The sequence below is a fragment of the Aspergillus clavatus genome, genomic scaffold (genome assembly GCF_000002715.2).
Source record: "Aspergillus clavatus NRRL 1 1099423829798 genomic scaffold, whole genome shotgun sequence".
Taxonomy (NCBI): domain Eukaryota; kingdom Fungi; phylum Ascomycota; class Eurotiomycetes; order Eurotiales; family Aspergillaceae; genus Aspergillus; species Aspergillus clavatus.
The window spans coordinates 1360474-1379843 of record NW_001517101.1 but is presented as its reverse complement, the minus strand read 5'-3'; the positions used below and the strand labels follow the sequence as shown (position 1 = coordinate 1379843).

Sequence of the window (19370 nt, the reverse complement as noted above, 5' to 3'; positions counted from 1 at the left end):
TGTCTGCCCATTTTCAATATTATTGGTGTCCATATATGGCTTCACTTTCGCCTCAATCCAGTAATTTGACGCTATTTTCTTGTTGGTTTCTGTTTTTAGCCTGGCCTGTGAGGCATTTACACCAGTCGCACCAGCTCACTAATGCCAGCCCCCTCGACACCATTCACAGTCGAGTCCACTGTCACCAGTGAATGAGAACTACCTCTCGGCAGCATTCACTGCAGAAGCCACTGTTGTCAGTGAATGACAGCTTCGACTCGACGCACTGTCAGGTACTTCTGAATTATTTCTACCATTGCTCCCCTTTCTCCCCATCTCTTTCTCTCTCTCTCTTCTTTTTCCCCCCTCATAAACACATCCAACTGCGCTCACCTCGTTATCAACAAGCTCCAATATCTACAATAAATAAAACTGCTGTATCAAAGTATCCATTCAGCTCGTTTCTTCCCCTCCTCTCATCTCCCCTGAGATAACCTTGAATGCGTTGGTAGCTAACCCGTTGTTGGACACTAGAAGATGCTTTTCCCATTCGTCGGAGGGTTTATCTTCCTTGCTCTCTGGGGATCATTCTTCCATGTGCCTGGAAACAATGATCCTCACGGGAGGTTCGTGAGGTCCATATCCGACGCCGTGCATGCAACAGCTATGGCGAAGGGAATCCACGGCCTGGCAGAGGTTATATCCTTTGTATGCACTGCCCCTCGGCACAAGGATAGCGTGCACGTCCGCTCGACTGGTTTCTCAAGTCCTGCAGACCGCGTAGATTTCCCGAACGTCACCGATACATGGAAGCCGACAATCAGCGTGGTTATCCCTCTGTGGGAGGAGGCCGGCGTGTTGCGCATCTACGTGGACTCCCGTCCCGTGGATCGCGACGCAGAGGCATCAGAATCGCCCGAGTCGTCTCTTCTTGTTCGCTTGGCTTTTGAATGGGGTCTTTTGGCTTTCATTGTGCTCCTTGGAAAGGGGTTCGTCTCTTTGGTTGCTTTCGCACTGGGAGAACTTGGTAAGCTTGGCCGATTCCTCGAGGGTACACCCAAGGTAGGCCTCTACCTTGCGGCCGACAGTGCCCCATCTCTATACGAGGAGGTGGACGCTCTGGTCGAAGGAAATGTGCTCTCGCAGGCTGTCGCGTCCGGTGCTGCTGATCGTTCTCTCACCTTGTTCGGCACTTTGACTCCACTGGAGGTGCAACAGGTGTTGAATATCGTGTATATCCTCCCTCAGGTGGAGCAAGCGATCTCTCGTCTGGAGCGCCAGCGGCTTGTTACTGTGTTCTCGAATTTGGGATTCCGCACCGTCCAAGAGCCGATAGTCAATCCCAACGGCATCGTCGATGGCCTCATGGACACCGCCCAAGGCACGCCCGATGTACTCGATTCGTCTGCTCCCCACTTGCCGCGGAAGTGGGCCCTCGTGGTCCGCCGCCCGGAGAACCTGTCGCCACTTATGGTGTTCCAACTTGTGTGTGCCTTGCTCGCCGGTTGGGAGCGTCATACCGCGTCCGCGGTCCCTGACGCTGCAGGTTTGCAGGTGGCCGAAGAGCCAGAGAACGACGCAGACGGTGCACCTACCTCTGGCAGTCGGAGACGCAAGCGACCCAGCCAGGCCAAGAGAAAGCGCTACGCAAGGAGACTCAAGGAACGGGAAGAAGGTCTGAACGGGGCGGCGGAAGCTTTAGCAGAAGCTGCGCCCTCCCCGTCAGCTCGTCCGACCACCCGTGAACCTCCAGCGCCAACTCGAAGCCAGGGGCCCCGATCTGGAGGCAACAGGGTTTCGTCTCAGGACGCGAGGCATGGGCAATATGGCGGCCCTCATCCGGCTCCCGCGCCTGTTATGGGTGCATATCCGTCGCCGTATGGCTGGCAGCCCATGTACAGACATCCGACTCCTCACTACTATCCCGGCCAGTACTAGCCTGCCTAGTACTCGTGTCGGCTTGGCGCTGTGGATTGTTGACTGGGACCAAGATGTGTGCCTGTCGCCGCCCTCCCCTCTTTCTTTTGTGGACCAGTTATTCTTTCGAAAGCTCTGTGTGGAAGCTGAAGAAGACGCGGTCGGTTGATTGGGCTAGGTCTTCGGACTGGTCCTCCCTGCTGTTGTTCCTTTGGTCTGAAACGTAGTTGTTTCCGAGGCATGCTGGTCCGGCTACTCTTGTGTCGTCACGACATCTCGCACGCTGGGTTACGATAGTACAAGGAGGGACATGGTGTTGGGGTTAATGCGTCTGACGGTGGTGTCTGGGATGAGTGGCGGTATGGCACATAAAACGTGGTTACCAAGTGAGTTCTTCACCGTTTCTGAGTCTCTGATTTGGCTTTCAGCTGATATACATGAAGTACTGTTCTTTCGGGCAGTAAATACTTGTCTTTTCTGACTTCCCCTCTCTCATCTGGGGATGAATGTCTATTTATTTTTCCCTTCTTAAGAAAAGCATGCTCGTTTTGTCGATTCTCAAGACGATGCCAGGCGATACCACGTTTACCTCTCGATCGAACACTGTTGGCAGCAGTCCATGCAAGCATTACCAGCGGTCATCTCCTCTCAATTTTCATAACATGCTTCTGCCCTTGTGACCGCACCCTACGATACTGGAATTGTACGACTTCATCTCAAGTGTGTGAGCGGCGTAAAAAACTCAGTTCTACACCAGCAGACATGACATTCTCAAGGGCTATGTCATAGCCCTCCTCCATCCAAGCCTGCACCGTGTGTGGTTCTCCTGCCTGTCTCTCTCAGAACAACCAACCTCCTCTCTAATGCGACTACCAACGCATCTGCAATCTGCATATACCTTGATGTCAACGAAGAACCGTGGACCACACAATCAATACCTTCAACCAATCTCATCTTCATCAGTCGACGTGCCTGTCTGTCGGGGCGCGCCTCATCGCTGCCCATGAAAACGATTCACTTCCATGCAAGATACAGGACACATTCCGAACAAACCTTTTTTTCTTCATTTCTTCTTCTTTTTTTTCTGTCGAAACAAACAAAAGCACAGGGTACATCTCCAACATTCCGCCGGCAACATCCGAAGAAGCAATCTAACCTCGTATAGATCATGTCATGTCTATGCTCAAATCTCGCTTCCAGCGAACACATCTCCACAATCAAAGAAACAAAAATACACAAAATCTCATCTTCACCTTGAAGAAGAAATCGTGCGTGCCACTCGCATCTCCCCAAAATCCAAGCTGACGACCTCTCACTCAGATCACATTGCTTGTCGAGACGACTCTTGACGTTTCCACCACACCGCGAAAATCCGATGGCTCGATGACACATCAGCATTGCACACCTACGAGACGAAGAGATGGCGCAGGCTAGTTCTGCTGGATTGGGACACCTCATACATCATTGTTTCTTTTAGCGGTTTCCATATGACCATGGTCGATTTACGGGTCTACGATTCGCGATAACGGGGACGGTCTGTATTGGTGTATGTATGCGTGGGTTATTGGTTTTTGGGGAAGAGGGATCTTTTTTTTGTCGTTTGTACATATATTAATGACGTGGTTTACTACGGTCTTTGGGTGTCAGAGTCGGCGGATCGGGTGGCCGTGCTGCTTCATGTCAGTAAGTATTCAGGAAATAAAAAGCGCGTTGCTACAACGTTGGCTGCTGGTCCAATCCGGAAAGCAGGGAGTCGAATGTCAAGAAGTACACGTGTGTACGTTACTTCACGGCGCATGCCTTAAATTTGTATGAGAAATCGTCATATTGACAATCCACTGGAGGGATTTGTATACATGTGAGGGAAAAGGAAATAGTGAGCAGTCATACACATATGCGGATGAGGTAAGTCCTGCTGTATATGTGGAAGAGGAAAGCTGACGCAGAAGGTCCGCATCGCAATGAGGCCAATGATACATGAGATGAACTGTACCAACACAAGAACAAAGAAAAGGTATAATGAGGGAGGGATATAAAAATGATAGAAAAAGAAAAGTGAAAGTAGACCAAGACAGACGTCTCCATGCGATGTAGCTGAACAGATCACTGAAATTCATCATGCATCTCAAGAAGCTCAGGTTGTACAGGAGGTACAGTTCCTGACGGGTGTCCTACACACGCAAAAGGGGATGCTAAATTCCAAAACAAACAAAAAAAAGCTTAGCAACAATAGCTGGTGAAGCCCACACAATGCTCGTACATGATCGTAAAAATGATTACAGCCGAATACAGCTGTTGAATCAACCCAAATTTGGGATAAGAGTGGTTGAGTATGAGGACAGAAGAGAGGCAAGAGCCACTCTACTCTTCCATACGACCAAAGACGCCATCGTCATCATCATCTGCGTGAGCGGGGCGGTTGCTAAAGTCGACATCCGCGTTGCGGGTTTGTCGTTGTACGCGATCCGCATCCCCCATCCGCACCTCGCGCTCGTCCGAAACCTTGTACGAGAGAGAGGGATTGAAGGACACGGAGAGGAAAAGGTTAGGCGTAGAATTGGCGAGAGACGAGGCCATCTTGCCATCACCGGATTGGTTTAGACTTTGGCTGGTGCTGCCGGCACCGTTGCTCTGGTCGAGGTAACGAGTCGGGAGTGGAGGTACTGGTGGGATGCTTGGGGACATCGGTACAGGTCCTGTACGTGGCGTGCCAAAATTGCACAGGCCGATAGCAGCGGCCAAATCCGCCTCGTCATCTTCGTGCAACTTGGCTTCGGCGGTCGATGGTCGGGTGTCGATGCTGGAGTGACGGAAGTGAGAGAAGGCAGGCGAGTGCAAGGGAGCGCTGTCGTTGTAGGAGCTCGAGGGAATGGACTGGTAAGAGTGTGAAAAGGGACCCGATGCGTTGCCGACACTGAACCTCTTGCTCGGGAATGCAGGCATGCCGGACATTTCCATGTCATCGTCTTCGTCGTCGTCGTCCTCATCCATCGGGGGAGGGGTCGTCTCCGCCGAACTGAGGCCGTCACGGAGTTCAGATGACGCATCGGGAGATGCAGAGGACGCCTCCGAGTCGGCCTCGGGAATGTCTGAAGGGCCGATAAGATTCATGTTCACCAGAACGGTAGCTGCCTCCAACAGCTGAACTTGCTGGTGTTTGGAGATCAGGAGTTTCGAGGTAATGGCCCACGCCGGATCATGTTCCCACCTAGTGTCCCACAAACGTCAACCAATTGAGGCCACCAGGGAAAAAAAAGATGAAGGGAGGGGGGAAAGGTGGGGAAAGAGTAGATGGCAAAGAGCTACATGAACCACGAGGGCGACCCCAACAGAGCCAACATGGCGCATCGCTCCGGTTTCGACGAGTCGGCAAGTAGTGGCATTTTTGGAGGGGAGTATACACACATATGCTTGGACAAGCAGCTGCCATGCTTATACCCTTTCCCACAGCGCTCGCAGCGAAGCTCGGCCAGAGTACGCTTCCCTTCACCCTTAACCAGGTGTGACCCTTCGCTGGCCCGACGATTTCGACTCTTGGTGCCAAGGGGTTTGCTATCCGAGCTACTTTCGTCCTCGCCGGTGGTGGTGGTGGTGGTGGCGGCCGCCGTCGCAGCGGCAGGGTTGGAGTTGGAGTGAGTAGGGGAGGCCTTGCGAGCGACCGGTGGTTCTTGGCTCGGGCTGTTCATGCTCCGCGAGAGATAGTGGCCGAAGCCGGAGAGGGCGCCGACCGAGCTGGACTCTAAGCCCCTCCTAGCGCTGCCCCGACGGTGAGAAGTCACCGGCATCCCAATCGGTTCCCCGTTAGTATCCTTTAAGGAGGCGGCCACGGCGACGGCGGCAGCGTTCGCGGCGGCGGCGGTGGTGACACTCTTTCGACGAGTCACCCGGTGATTCGAATTGACCGCTCCGAGAGAAATGGAATGAGAGTGCGAGTGGTGACGAGGGTTGGTTTGAGGGAGAGGTCGCGAGAGAGATAATTCCTGAGAGGGAGGAAAAGAGCTCATCCGTTAGCATGGCTACTCGGGCACGATTTACAAGCAATACTAAAATAAGGAGAGAGGGATAAATGGAGATACCTTGAACGAAGCCATGGTGTCTGCCTACGTGGACTCTCTCAAACTTTCGATCGCTGGAGAGCCCCGTAAAGATAACCCGGTAGACAAGGCAGCCCTTTTCTTGTATTTTCAGAACTTCTTGTTTCTGTTGAATGGATGATGGCCTCCCAAAGAGAGAAGAAAAAAAAAAAAAAAGGTGGTGAGATGGTGGTGTGGTTGGTTTGGTTGGTCAGAGCGGTAATCAGAGGAGCAAGTCACCTAAAGGGTTCACAGGGGAAACTTGATTGGGGAAAGTCAACTGACGGGATAAGAAGAGGTAATTGAGGTGGAAGAAAGAGAGAGTGGGCGAGAGAGGGAGGGAGAGAAGGATTGCGGGTATATCCAATGCAATCAGGGAGGAAGAGGAATCCAGAAGGGGAGAATGAAGAGGAGAGCTAGAAGGAAGATTGATAGAGAAGAGGAAGAGGAAGAGGAAGAGGAAGAGGAGAGAGAGGAAGAAAGGAAGAAAGAAAGAAAGAAAGAAAAGAAGCTGAAAGAGAGCAGCAGCAGTAGGAAGAGGAGGAGGAAGTTCAGGTACCTTGGATAGTAGTAGTTAGTTAGCTAGTAGGACTGTAGGAGGAGTAAGTAATCCACCAAACTGCAACTAATTAAGAAGTTCCCTGACTAGGTCTTATTATTATGAGCGATATACTCGTTACAACTGACTTCTTACAAGGAGACTTTCGGGCCCAATTACTCGGAATTAAAACCTATAATAATCCCCTTCTACGGTCTACCTCCTACTAGATAGATATTATTATGAACTGATGACTGACTACTCAATGCTCATCATTGATAATTCATAAGATCTTTGCGGGGGGGGGCTTTCTTTTTTTTCTTTTTTTTTTTTTTTTTTTGGCTCCAGCGGGCATTTCACTAGTAGTCAAGAGGCGATGCGGGGGTTCTGGTCTGGACACTGAACATTGTACAGACTAGGTAGTAGGCTATTATTATTATTATTAAGTGTATTTTATTAGTAAAGTCGCCATTGTTTAAGACTGCTATTTAGAGAATCACTTATATTATATCGGACAATAGATCTTCAGTCTTTGACCTTTCAGGGTGAAAGGATAAAAGTTCCCTGGCTGAAGAAAGAAAAATAAAATGAAAAGAAAATAAAAAAGTTTCTATCAACTTGATTTGATGTATTCTGGTGAAATGTTCCTGACTAACAGACAGCTAAAGATGGTCAACAAGAAAAAAAAAAAAAAAAAAAAACAGGGGGAGAAACAGCAGACAGCAAGAAATCACAAAGAATGGTGATGTTATTCTGGCTCCACTCCGCATCTGGAATCCAATTTAGATGGAGTTATCTATAGGGAAGCATAAACTGCAACAAGTTATAGCGCTGGAGTGATTATAGTATCAGGATTCTTGTCCCATGGCCTTTGCATCATCAAATCAGAAGAACAGTTTTATATAAGCATACCTAAGGTAGCTCTTTGAAGCATTTCTAATAGATCTACCAAAAGAAAAAAAGTCACTGGACTCCCTGATCCCAACTGAATAATAATAATAATCATCATGGCAAGATCAGCTGCCCTGTCATCCGCACGGGCTCTTAGACTACGAGGCCCACCCAGGAGAGGGCTGATCACATCATTAGGCGTAACTTTGGCAAGTATTACCGCGGAGTACCGACAACTAAGGCCAGGGAAACTCAGGTCGAAGGTACTTATGCTGAAGTACCTTTACCTGAATAAATTACTTGCGTTCATCATCTACAGCCTAGGTACAGGCTACAGAGTACAGTAAGATACTCAACAGCTCCACCCAGTTGGGCAATCTCACCAGTGCCCCGTAATAGAAATCCCCCAGCCTATCATTTGTATCGGATACTGTCCCACTGACCAAGTCCTGCAAATAATACCAGCGTAATGACCAGGTAATCCCTCCTCCATCGACCGATCTAAGTAGGGCCTATCCGAGAGGACACGGATGATGTCATTCATGCCTTCCCAAGTTACCATACGAGTTACGACACCTGGTACTCCATCGGTATCCACCTTACCCCGTGTCGGCGTGCTCCTACCGACTGTAAGGTAGGACTTTAGGTAACTGAGGTAGGTAGGGTCGGACTGGAAAGCCATCGGCCACGTACTCAAGGAATGGAATACCTACGGAGTAGTACCTACCAGGCTGACTTTACCCCTAAGAAAGTACCTAGTACCTACTACAGTACGGTATCTCTGTGTCAGGGAGGTAATCAGGACACGTATCAATGAATCATTACACACGAAATTACCTACCCTTGCTTATCAAAGTCATTATGACTGTCCTTACTTCTCAAATCCACTTCAAACTCCTACACAGTACAACGGAGGAACTTGATTCAACCCTTTCAGCTATCGCCGGATATGATATGATATGGTATGAGTTTATCGGACCACAAATTGCAGACAAATAATAATGAGCAAATCGCGAGTTGCATCTCAGCGGAGTATCCTGTTCTACTCCCCTGACACAGTGCCTTTCATCTGTCTTATCTCATGAGAGTATGATCCCAAGGACTATACATATTCATCGCTGAGACACCCTTTGAAACAATATCCTCCTATTTTTAAGTCGCATCAATTGCTCAGACTTTGCCATCTGCTCTTGTCTAATTCTATGTCCTGATGCTCATGCTCGTGGTGTTGACAGTTTGACAGTTTGACAGTTGGTAGTTGACATTTTGACAGTTGATGCGCTATCTCCCTAAAACAAACAATGCAAATATCATTATCCACTTTTTGTTTCGCAAAGAAGAACAAAATGTTTCAACAGCATCAGTCTGGACAATCACTAACCCCCACCTACTAATATTACCAGTGACGAGCTCTGTATAGATAGATGTACTCTTTGCATTTCTCTCTGAGAGCTTTTTTGTGACATTCCCGCCACAATGCTGCATTCGCGGCTTCGACCCCTCCCCCGCCGCCACGCACCCCTCCATCAGTCATCCTCTCCATCTTCTACCGCACCTGCGCCCGACTTCCAAGATCAGGATGATCTCGAAGTAGAAGAATCGCCCGAGGATATCTTCACGGCCTTTCTTCCGCATCTTTTTCCCGATGATGCGCCGTCGTTCCACGGCGACCCCGGTCAACACCTGCTCTACTCGTCACCCCGCTATGGCAACCTCGATATCATGGTTCCCTCATACCCTAGCCAGAGTGAAAAGCGAACAGAGGAGATAGCGGCGGGACTACCGCAAGATGGCAAAGTCAATCAGGTTGAAGAGGGAAGGAAGCTCTTTGCCCACTTTCTCTGGAGTGCTGCTATGGTGGTTGCGGAGGGGGTGGAGAACGCAGATACCTCTTCAGTAGATTCTGACACAGCAATGTGGCAGGTCAAGGGGGAGAGTGTCCTAGAGCTTGGTGCAGGTGAGTTCTCCAAGAACAGCGGAGCAATTCTTTCCTCTTGTTTGGTTGACCCAACTCACTCATGTCTTTCACAGGCGCCGGACTCCCCTCTCTCATTTCTGCGCTTGCCCAAGCCTCGCGAGTCACAGTGACTGATCACCCTGCGTCTCCGGCCTTTGCTGGTGCACTCCGATTCAACATGAGCCACAATATCCCCAAGACTATCTCGACTGACGTTTCCATCGAACCGCATGAATGGGGTGTCCTCGACGACCCCTTTGCTCTTCAGAACAAGGGAGCTTTCACCCGCATTATTGCTGCGGACTGCTACTGGATGCCATCGCAGCATGAGAATCTCGTACGGACCATGTTGTGGTTTCTGGCCCCCGGGGGTCGGGTCTGGGTTGTGGCCGGATTTCACACGGGTCGTACCATCGTGGCTGGGTTCTTCGAGACGGCGGTGAAGAATGGCTTGGAGATTGAACGAATCCACGAGCGTGACCTAAACTCGACGACAGAAGACGGGAAAGAAGTGCGGAGAGAATGGATGCCTGTGAGAGAGGGAGAGGCGCCGGAAAACCGAAAGAGGTGGTGTGTGGTTGCGTTACTGAAACGGGCTCAAGAAAACGAAACGTGAAACTACCAGGCCTTTTCTATCTTGCAATTGATGTGTCATGAATGATGTATATGATCATATAAAATCAAAGCGATCTAGCTAGGTATCCAAGCGCCCAAACCACACCACTACTCCTTAAGAGTCCACTCTCTGGAAACACACCGTGCAAACACCCTGGCCCTCTTGCCCCCCAAATCGGAACTTGGGGTATTCCACACGGCCCCAGACAACCAACCGATCTGCCGCAGCAGCAGCAGCAGCAGCAGCAGCGGAACCTTCCTCTCCCTCAGAACTCGTAAACCACCGAACCAGCTCCTCCTCCGTCCAATTGCAACTCGTCACCACCAGAAACCCACCCTTGCGCACCAGCTTGCGCGCAATCCCCGGATACCGCTCGCACACCCGCCGCTGCACCACCTTCCCCGCCGCCGTCGCCGTCACCGTCTCCCCCTCACCCTCACCCCCAGCCGCAGCCACAGTCTCCTCCGACAGCGACACCGCATCGAACGTCCCCTTGTCAAGCACGATATCGAACCCGCCAGCACCATACGGGAACCAGTCCACGCGGCGCTCCGCCAACCCCGCCTCCGCATTGAGGATATCCCACTCCTCGAACCGAATCGGGTTTTCCTCCGCCTTCTCACCTCCCCCAACGCCTTCCTCACATACTCCCTCAGCATCATGCTCATCCTCATCTTCCGACTCCGACCCACTCAAATAAGCAGAATGAATCCTCAACCGCTGCAACTCCCTCGCCAGCTCCACGCTGCGCGCCGAGTAATCCACGCCCACCATGACGCCCTTGAACCCGCCGCGCTTGCGCAGCAGCGCGAGCATGCTCCCGTTACCCGTGCCCAGGTCCAGGATACTCGGCTGGGCATCGGCCGCGGGGCGCGTGTTGCACGGCGCCAGCGGGAAGGCGTCGGAGGTGAGGAAGTCAAGGACTTTTGTGGGCGCGTTGTGCTCGGAGAACCAGGATGTGCCGGGGTCGTCATCGTCGTCGATGGAGTCTTCGGAGTCGGAATCGGGGTCGGAGGAGTCTGCGGTCCCTGTGGCTGTGGTTGTGGTGGGTTGGCGTTTGCCAGAGATGTGTGACAGGGTGCGCGCGTAGTATGTTTCCCAACTATTTTGATATGTTAGTAAGTATACTATACTCATTGGTCCCCTCCTGGCGGATAAGAATTCTGCTATGCGCGTGGGGGGTTTGGGGCTTGGGGTTGTAATGTTTTGTTGTTTGAATGCGAATGCATGGCGATTCTGAGTACGGTTGGCGGGGTACAGCGGGGTAGCACTGGAAAAATTTCCAGTGATGAAGGGATACGGGACGTACTAATCCTTGGTGCCTAGCTCGCTAGGGGAGAGGTATGTTGGGTGGTTCTCGTCTGCCATTGTTTGCGCAGACTGTGGTATGAAGGAATTTTTGATGCTGGTATCGGTGGTTATCAGTGGTAGAGAGGATCCGATAGCAATGGAGTCAGTATATGGAGTGGTGGATCGGGGGCTGCGTCGGCCCGACCACTAAGATACAGCTGGACGTTGGAGCTACAATATCATCAACGATGTCAACAGCATTATTCAATTATTTCAAAAGACTGCCCAGTGGGTATTTCCGCATTCGCCTGTCTCGCAATGCAATCACATCAATGTGTAAGGAATGTGTTATCGGACAAGCCGAACAGCAACCGCTTCTCAGGATCGAAGCAAACAGCCAGCTCAAAAAGATCCGTCAACTAATATTACAAGTTATCAGGCAGGGACATGGTATGCCTTTTGATCTTCTTTTGGAAAACATCCAGGACGCCGTGAGATCGAAAGAATGCAACAAGAGGGCCTCCCGTCAACCGGTGAAAAATGCTAATCAAGAAGAAAAGAGGAATCACGATATCAAAGCCTGCTTTGGTCATCGAGTCATCAGAAAAGAATCTAGAAACCAGAATGGAAAAGGATGGCAAAAGGAGACAGACACGATAGTGGGAGAAAAAAGGAAAGTGAGGATGGAAAGAAGGAGCGAGAACCAGATTATGACTGGTTAGAAAAGATCCAGAAAGAGTGTGAAGCGGAGGTAGTCCGGAAAATAGAGGGTAAACAACATGCAAAAATTGGTCATGTACTCGTTTCTTAGTCCTGGGATGACCGACTCAGAATGAGGCCTCTCAGTCTCGAAAGCAGTCCCAGGACAGAATTATAGAAATTCGTCAATATTTCTCATGATCAATCGCTCGGTTCCTGGAGGAGGAGACCGAGGGTCCGCTATCCGGGTTCGGAGACAGAGACCATCAGAGATACGCTCTTCCAACCCATGGGGAAATGGAGGTGCGAGAGAGGGTGCCAGGAATTGATTTGTCCGGGGAGAGAAAATGGCGGCTGGATCGCGAAGTGAGTCCCGTTCGAAGACATCTGCCGACTCATTTGCCCCTCCCGATGGAGCGGCATCCACTGGCTGACGAAGAGGCAATGGCCGGGGCGAAAGGCTGCGCTTATGAGTCAAGGATTTGGGTAACCTCCAACTGGTGGTGGATGACGGGGTAGTCGGGTGTGTGGAAGGTACAGCGAGGGCATTCGACAATGTCTGCGATGGACAATTCGAGAGAGCGGTCACGGAATCACCAGGGCTGCAACTACCGCAATCCGAAGGGTTTGAGTCCGCCTTCGTGGAGAGAGAAGCTTGGGGCTCGGAGCTTCTTCGTGGTCCCCGTACGAACCACTCCCGAGGTGCAGGTTTGGACGGGGCTCCTCCGTGCTGCAGCCGAGAGCGGAAATCGGTCAATTGGTAGATGAGACTCATGTTCGGTCCAACCCAGGGACTGCGTCCCTTGACAATATCATACATGGAATTGAAGTCCAAATGCCGGTTCTTGTACAGACCGTAGGCGATCACCAAGGAGGCCGATCGACTGGCGCCCAGCTGGCAGTGAATGAGTACTTTCTTGCCTTCGGAAATTCGCGAATCGATCAACTCGCAAAGTGGCTGCAAATCCTCCAGAATTTCAGAATTGTGGTCCCAGCCAACATGAATGTACTCGGGCCCGGATGAGTCTCCACCGCGGGGGGTTGCCGGCGACTCTGCCTCCGCCGTGGGATATTCCAAAGCGGATTTGAAGGAGATTTCTGAGATAGCGGTTGCTGGCTCCACGCATGACAATCGTTTTGAGCCCACCGAGGCACTTCGCCAAGTGCTCATGACGGTTTCATTCTTAGAATTTGCAGTTGCAAAGGGATTTGCGACCTCTTTGGCGACATTCACGACGACATCGAATTGAGAGGCTTCTCGCGCTGTCGGCTCCAGGTAGAGATAAACCCCAGAGTCATATATCCGCACGGGGCCGTTTGGATAACCCCTCTCGTTTCGCCGAGTGGATTCCCTCGAATCGAGATGGTCATCTTCCTCTTCGAGTTCGTGCAGAACTCCGCCCGCGGGAGAATCCTCTTCCACGGCCGACTGTAGGGGCGACAGATTGCCTTCTGAGACGCCGGAGGGACGACGGCTGCCGTGATGGGTTATTGGTCGCGGCAACTGCATGCCGCCCTTAGGGCCAAATGATGGAGAGAATATCGAGGTCAGAGAGGGCGAAGACTCGGTGTGTCTCAAAGAATGAAGGGTATGAGGTGTCGGAGGAACGGTCTCGGTGATGTTGCTGGAGAATGACTTGTCGAATCCCGGAGTTCGAATGGTGAGATTGGCAGGTCTCCGTCGGGTGCTCTTGGGAGGAAGATGCACCGGGGACGGGGGTGCGGAAAGATGATGCTGCGAGGTAGTTTCAACAATCGAGGCCGTCGCGATAGGTGGCCGGGATAAATGCGACGGCGGTGCCATTCTCAGAGAAAGATTCTTGAGGTTCCGTGCCCGTCTTCCGGGGGAGTCCGGACGCGCTGGGGTCGGCGCATCGGACAATGGTTTATTCATCGTGCCCTGCGCTGCAGACTGCGATTGGATTTCAAAATTGCTCGTGGGTGGCATGAATTTGGGGAACGAAAGCGGCATGGCCAAGGGGGATTCGGGCGAAGAACTAGGGGATGTATCCGTAGCCGACGAGGAGTCGAACGTCGAGATGGTGGTGGTAGGAGAGGAATCGGCTGATCCCGAGTTGGCAGATGATGAGACGCTCGCGCGGTGCCGGAAGGGATGCGGGCGCCGAGACGTGTTGACGGTGACATGTGGAGTGACTTCAAGATGTTTGAGTGATGCGCTATGTTCCTCCTTCTCGGGAAACCTGGGCGCGATGCCACCGAATACGGACATCAATGACGGAAACGAGTCCGGGAGCGATGGTGGGCTCGTTTGTACGGGCATGGCGGACCACGACCGTGCAATATACCGGCGTTTGAAAGGAGATACCCTTTCAGAGTCGCAGCTGTCGCGAAGTACTGGAACAATGGCAGAGCTGCACTGATTGCATCCAGGGAACTGAAGTGAAAGAAGTGTCGTCGAATTTGCTACCTGCGCAAACGACCTTTTCGACGGAGAACGATCAGCATCCATGATTCCGACTAGCATATCGCGTTTTCCAAACACATGAATACTCCAAATCGGGAGAATGGAAGGCAAACAGAGCTGCAAGGAGAGGTGAGACCAGGCCGACGGTCAGACCGAACTATAAAAACGAACGACAACAACAAAGCTATTGAAGGATAAGAAAGAATCAGAAAGTCATTGACTTCTCGAAAACGAGGTAAGCGGAATATCAAAGAAAAGAGACAAGGAAAAGACGCTTGGGGCTAGGCAGAGAAGGTATGAAGCTTTCTGAGACAATGTCGAACATACCAAGGAATGCCACAAGAGAACTGTTTTCCTCTTTGAAATATGTCCGGCCCCCCCCGAAGTAAGCGGGCAAAGGATTGGATGGGTCAAACAAATGACTGAACAATGATCACAACAAACAGAGCCGGTGAAAGAAAAGAAGAAGAAGAAGAAGAGATAATAGCAAAGCAGAGTCGTTTTTTTTCTCTGTTTGTTCCTTCTTAGCTTTAAAAATGGCGACTGCGAAAGAAGAGAAGAGACGGGTATTGTTTGAAGTTGAGGAGAATTGCCGCCCGATGTTGTGTATGTATGGGTATGGGCACTGGGGCAGTCGTTTTCCACCGGGGAATGACGAAGTGAAACAGGAAGAGTACTGTCGGTATTATTCTCGGGACTTTCGGTAGGTAGTAATACTGTAGTCTACCATAGGCCAAGAAAAGAGAAAAGGAAGAGAGGGAGCGACTACAGCACAATAGTGATGAGGGCGATTCACAGGAGACCTAGGAAGAAGAGCCCTATAGAGAAGGGGGAAGAGAACAATGAGGAGAGGGAGACGGAGGGGAGAGACGGCAGAGGGAGAAGAGCAAGAAGAGGGAGGGAAGAGGAAGAGAGAGGAGGGAGAGAATAATCATGAGAAGAGAAGAGAAGAGGAAGAAATGAAGAAAGCAAAGGTCCAACATGAATAATAATCTAGTGTGGAAACGAAGGTCGCCATCGAAGGTGGTACTTAGTAGATACTTACTCCGTAGTGGACAGTCAGTGTGGGAGGAGTAACTAACTGACTACTATCTTACTGATACTGATACTACTACTACTACGACAACCTATCTATCTACTGGATCGTAGAGACCTAAGGTACTGCTACAGGTGATAGAGGCTAGAGTACTAGAGTACTCCTCTCAACTCCATCACTACTTTGTCCTCCATCAACATTAGCAGCAGCAGAGAAACATCATCAAGTAGTTGTAGGAGTATCTCGTACTGCAGTATAACTGTAGTAGGAAGGGAGAGAGAGGGAGGGGGAAAAAAAAAAAAAAAAAAAAAAAAAAAAAAAAAGAAATTCAAATATTTCAAAAATAATAATAAAAAAAAAAAAGAGAGAGAATAATAATAATACCACATTAAAATGAAATGAACCGTGATGAAATGGATGGAACTAAGAATAAACCAGTTCCCTTGAACCAACAGGAATTCAAGAACAGTGATTGGGGGGGAAGAGCCCCGGCAGGATGGTGGGCTGCGTTCTCATGGAGAGCCAATCAAAATATCTCCCGCAATGGAGCTCCGCAAACTGCCTCAAGTCAACCAAAAGTAGGAGAACCAATGGAAATTCAGCACCACCGAACATTCAGCGCCTGGAGCTCTAAATTTAGCCGCCCAGGTTGATGGGAGGCTGGTATGTGCATCATGGGCGCCAAACCCTGACGAGGGACTCGCAACTACAGATCCTCAAGATCCTGCCAACACGAGCATTTCAGCTAGTCTGGCTATCGAAAGTCTGGTGTAAATGATTATGGGGAAGAAGGAAAATGAGCTCTTCCATCCTGAATCTTGGATAAAAACCATAGTATGAAGAATACGGCTGCTGTGCAACGACGACGACGACAAAGAAAGAAAAACCGAGGTTGGATCGAAATCTGATACAATCATCCAACATGGGGAGAAAATGTCCGTTGAGAATGTACTGTGACTGTTGAGTGAAGCCAGGAAGCACAGATCACGAAGTCCGGTGGGCCAACGGTATCCCATCAACTCCAGACGCGCCCGACCAGGAATCAGGTCTGTTTCAGATATTCCTTCATAACTTAGTGGTCTTTGGGCTTCCCCTTTGGATTTTTCAAATGAAAAAAAAAATAAAATAAAATAAAAAAGGGTCAGGTGCAAGTCAACAAGGAAGATGGCTCCACAGTCAGCGCCACTGGGCACTTAAGCCTAGGAGCTAGGACAGAACAGACATACAGTACTAGTCATAGAGTAAATTATCTAGTACTACTAGCCAGGTACATAACAAAGAAAGTGAGAGACAGGAGCGGGAGGCTTTTTAGGCAATGGCAGTGGCAGTGGAAGTGGAAGTGGCACAAGTCAAATCAAGAATTTTAAGGAGTATGGGGAAGCTGAAAGCATAGTAGAGTCAACAGTCGGAGCAAGACGATGAGGTATCCTAGACTCGGTAATATCCTCTGTACAAGTTTCCTAGAGTCGGCCAGCTTGAAGCCTCATGACTTCAGAAGTCTCAGTACACGGTAGTAGTACTGGATCCGGGTAAGATTATCATCGTACAGTAGTAATTAGTAAGTAGTATCTGCACCAGATGCACCAACTGCGAACTGTGTCTACTGTAGTATGGTCGACTGCAACCTGCCAGGTGAGCCACTCACCGTTTTCAGCCCACTGCTCAATGCTACTACTGCTGAGCAACATCCTTCATGGGGAGATCTTTCTAGAAAACATGCAGAACAATTGACTGTTGAAGATTATTATCTACTACTGAAGAAGCCTCTGAAGCAAAATATAGATCAACCATATCGAACCTAAGTTACTAGCCCCAAAAGATTACCACCGACTTGTTTGACGAGTCAACAGCAGCCTCAGACAAGATCACAGTACTATCAAAAGCCACAAAAATACAAGAATTCCAAATTCACTATTTTCGATTTTGACCCGCTGAAGTGCACGGTTCTCTGGTTTCTGTGGCAAACTGGCAATTGTTTGCTTGCTCAGCTGAGGCTTAAATTTGGCTTTTTTTTGGAGGGCTCCATTCTGATGAGATATCTTATGATTATTGACTCAATCGGTAGGTTGAAGAGTGTCAGAATTCTCACATGCAGACTTCAACTCAAGCACTATGGACTCTCCCCTGAAACCCATGTAAGAAGCCCTACATAACTGTCTCCTACGGATAGCCGCTGCCCATCTTGTTTCTTGACCATTGAGAAGTGAAACATCGGGTCAAAGAGTTGTCACATCGAAGAATCGAGATCGGCTCGAACTCGCCCCTGGACAGCGGGGACGACATCAAGGCGATGATAGGGCGGATGGAAAACATTAGTTACGTGACTAAGGATTGAGGCGCTGCCGTGGCTTGTCTATGGGATTTGGGACGTGCCGCCAACCTGCCAAGTGCATTCAGCTAAGGAGCTAAGCAGTGCCACTTTGGGATACCTACGCGATTCACCATGACCCTGAAATCATTGATAAGGAGGATGCCCTATTTCCTCCTGAGAGGCTGCAGACTGCAGTCTGTCCAGGAAAGAGGACAACGCGTTCAGTGGATCCGCATTGTCAGATCATTCATGAAAGACTCAACATTAGTCTGATTGCGAGTCACGACCTTGCGCTGAGATGAGGGTTAGCGTCTGGCGATCTAGATGATCCAATATTCCGAGCCCACAAGACAGTCAACTCGCTTATGGTTGGTTAGCTGCAGCATCTGAAACGACCAACAGCAAGACTATCACAGCGTGCGCGCTAACTCAGCGGAGTTGGGATAAGTTCTGAAACAGCATGGCAGAGATGCTAAGCCACTAGGGAACTTGAGGGGGTCCGAGTCACGTGTTAGCGCTCTTACTCATTCTCCACCAGAGCGCTTGGATTCAATCGGTGGGTTGATCATGTTTGATCGGCTTATATCTGGCACTCTATAGCTAACACTTGCTCATTATGAGCACTTGGGCCTGCAGTTCGATATCAAGCAAGACCCTATGCGGATATCAATCTCCAGTCATTCTGTTTTTGAAGAGAACCTACACTTGCTTTACTGGAGACTATAAGTTCATGGAGTACCATGCGTTCTGCTTCTGGCTTCCCTGTCCAACAAGTCATCCATCCAAGTCGTTGTTGTATCCAGCTTCAAGTGGCATGCTGATCTAAGACTCAAGTTTACCACAGCAACCGATTCTGAGAACATCGTCTCCGAATGGAGTAGCAATTTGAAACAGCATCCAAGCGCCCATGGCGATGAAAACGTGGGCAGTGGGCTCTCAGCTTGAGAGCTATGGCCAAGTTCCAGCTACTGCGATTCCCAGCGAGTCGGCGACACTTGAGAATTCCGAGTATGTTTCAGAATCCCGAGTCCCCAAATTCTCTCATTAAACCCTGTACAATAAGACGACCCCTATGGCCTATACTACTCCAGGGTGCAAGGATGTCGTCACCATCCACGTACCCGTCATGGCGTATTCGTGTTAGGTTCCGGAACTCGGATACGCCATTTCAATCTGCATCGCATTGTTGACCAAATCAAGTCGAAGGCTGCCGACTACATGGCGCAGAGGATGGATCTGTTTCCCGAAAGCAGCTCGGTAAATAGGCATCCACAGGTTCCATGAAGTATTAGACTCATGTGTTACCCTTGTCGCGCCGCTATTGTGACTGATGGGTACTGGGAATGAATCGTGGCTCAATATCACAAGTGTGTGATTCATTTTTGAGATATAACAGCCTCCTAGGAAATATATATGACGGGAATAACTATAGTTCTGCTGCAGTCCATAATTTCCAACTCATATGATCCGATCAATCTGCACAGCAGAGAACCTGATATTCCTGCATTTCTCTTGACTTTCTACAAGCCTGAGGATGATGCCCTTAGGCCCGAGATCTCACTCTCTGAAGCTAGGTTTACTTCGGAGCTGAAACACATGAATCCGTCCCAGGTCTTAGGCAAGTGTATTCCCAGAGCA

General features: G+C 50.0%; 5 protein-coding genes across 5 annotated transcripts, besides 17 other annotated features; 2 read left to right on the top strand and 3 right to left on the bottom strand.

Annotated features, from left to right (window-relative positions):
* Positions 1–301: 301 nt before the first annotated feature.
* Positions 302–348: a repeat region.
* A 297-nt stretch (positions 349–645) lies between these two features.
* ACLA_092070 (uncharacterized protein) lies at positions 646–1917 on the top strand (the record flags this gene model as incomplete). The annotated part of the gene is made up of 1 exon (XM_001272934.1): positions 646–1917. One exon carries the CDS (start codon positions 646–648, stop codon positions 1915–1917), a length of 1272 nt encoding a protein of 423 aa, XP_001272935.1.
* A 2340-nt stretch (positions 1918–4257) lies between these two features.
* ACLA_092060 (putative C2H2 finger domain protein) lies at positions 4258–5987 on the bottom strand (the record flags this gene model as incomplete). Its single annotated transcript, XM_001272933.1, has 3 exons — positions 4258–5104; positions 5302–5876; positions 5973–5987. The coding sequence occupies 3 exons, from the start codon at positions 5985–5987 to the stop codon at positions 4258–4260; spliced, it is 1437 nt and encodes a 478-aa protein (XP_001272934.1).
* Positions 5475–5497: a microsatellite.
* Positions 5715–5758: a microsatellite.
* A 419-nt stretch (positions 5988–6406) lies between the features above and the next one.
* Positions 6407–6449: a microsatellite.
* Positions 6436–6480: a microsatellite.
* Positions 6447–6475: a microsatellite.
* Positions 6447–6480: a microsatellite.
* Positions 6481–6815: 335 nt separating this feature from the next.
* Positions 6816–6847: a microsatellite.
* Positions 6848–7184: 337 nt separating this feature from the next.
* Positions 7185–7208: a microsatellite.
* A 1418-nt stretch (positions 7209–8626) lies between these two features.
* Positions 8627–8675: a microsatellite.
* Positions 8628–8673: a microsatellite.
* Positions 8676–8874: 199 nt separating the features above from the next.
* On the top strand, positions 8875–9971 carry ACLA_092050 (putative nicotinamide N-methyltransferase; the record flags this gene model as incomplete). The annotated part of the gene is made up of 2 exons (XM_001272932.1): positions 8875–9355; positions 9430–9971. The coding sequence occupies 2 exons, from the start codon at positions 8875–8877 to the stop codon at positions 9969–9971; spliced, it is 1023 nt and encodes a 340-aa protein (XP_001272933.1).
* A 114-nt stretch (positions 9972–10085) lies between these two features.
* ACLA_092040 (putative S-adenosylmethionine-dependent methyltransferase) lies at positions 10086–11339 on the bottom strand (the record flags this gene model as incomplete). The annotated part of the gene is made up of 2 exons (XM_001272931.1): positions 10086–11073; positions 11281–11339. 2 exons carry the CDS (start codon positions 11337–11339, stop codon positions 10086–10088), a joined length of 1047 nt encoding a protein of 348 aa, XP_001272932.1.
* Positions 10195–10220: a microsatellite.
* Positions 10196–10220: a microsatellite.
* Positions 10353–10451: a microsatellite.
* Positions 11340–12132: 793 nt separating the features above from the next.
* Positions 12133–14241, bottom strand: dspD (putative protein-tyrosine phosphatase; the record flags this gene model as incomplete). Its single annotated transcript, XM_001272930.1, has 1 exon — positions 12133–14241. The coding sequence occupies one exon, from the start codon at positions 14239–14241 to the stop codon at positions 12133–12135; it is 2109 nt and encodes a 702-aa protein (XP_001272931.1).
* A 1470-nt stretch (positions 14242–15711) lies between these two features.
* Positions 15712–15748: a microsatellite.
* Positions 15713–15744: a microsatellite.
* A 785-nt stretch (positions 15749–16533) lies between the features above and the next one.
* Positions 16534–16557: a microsatellite.
* Positions 16558–19370: the final 2813 nt, after the last annotated feature.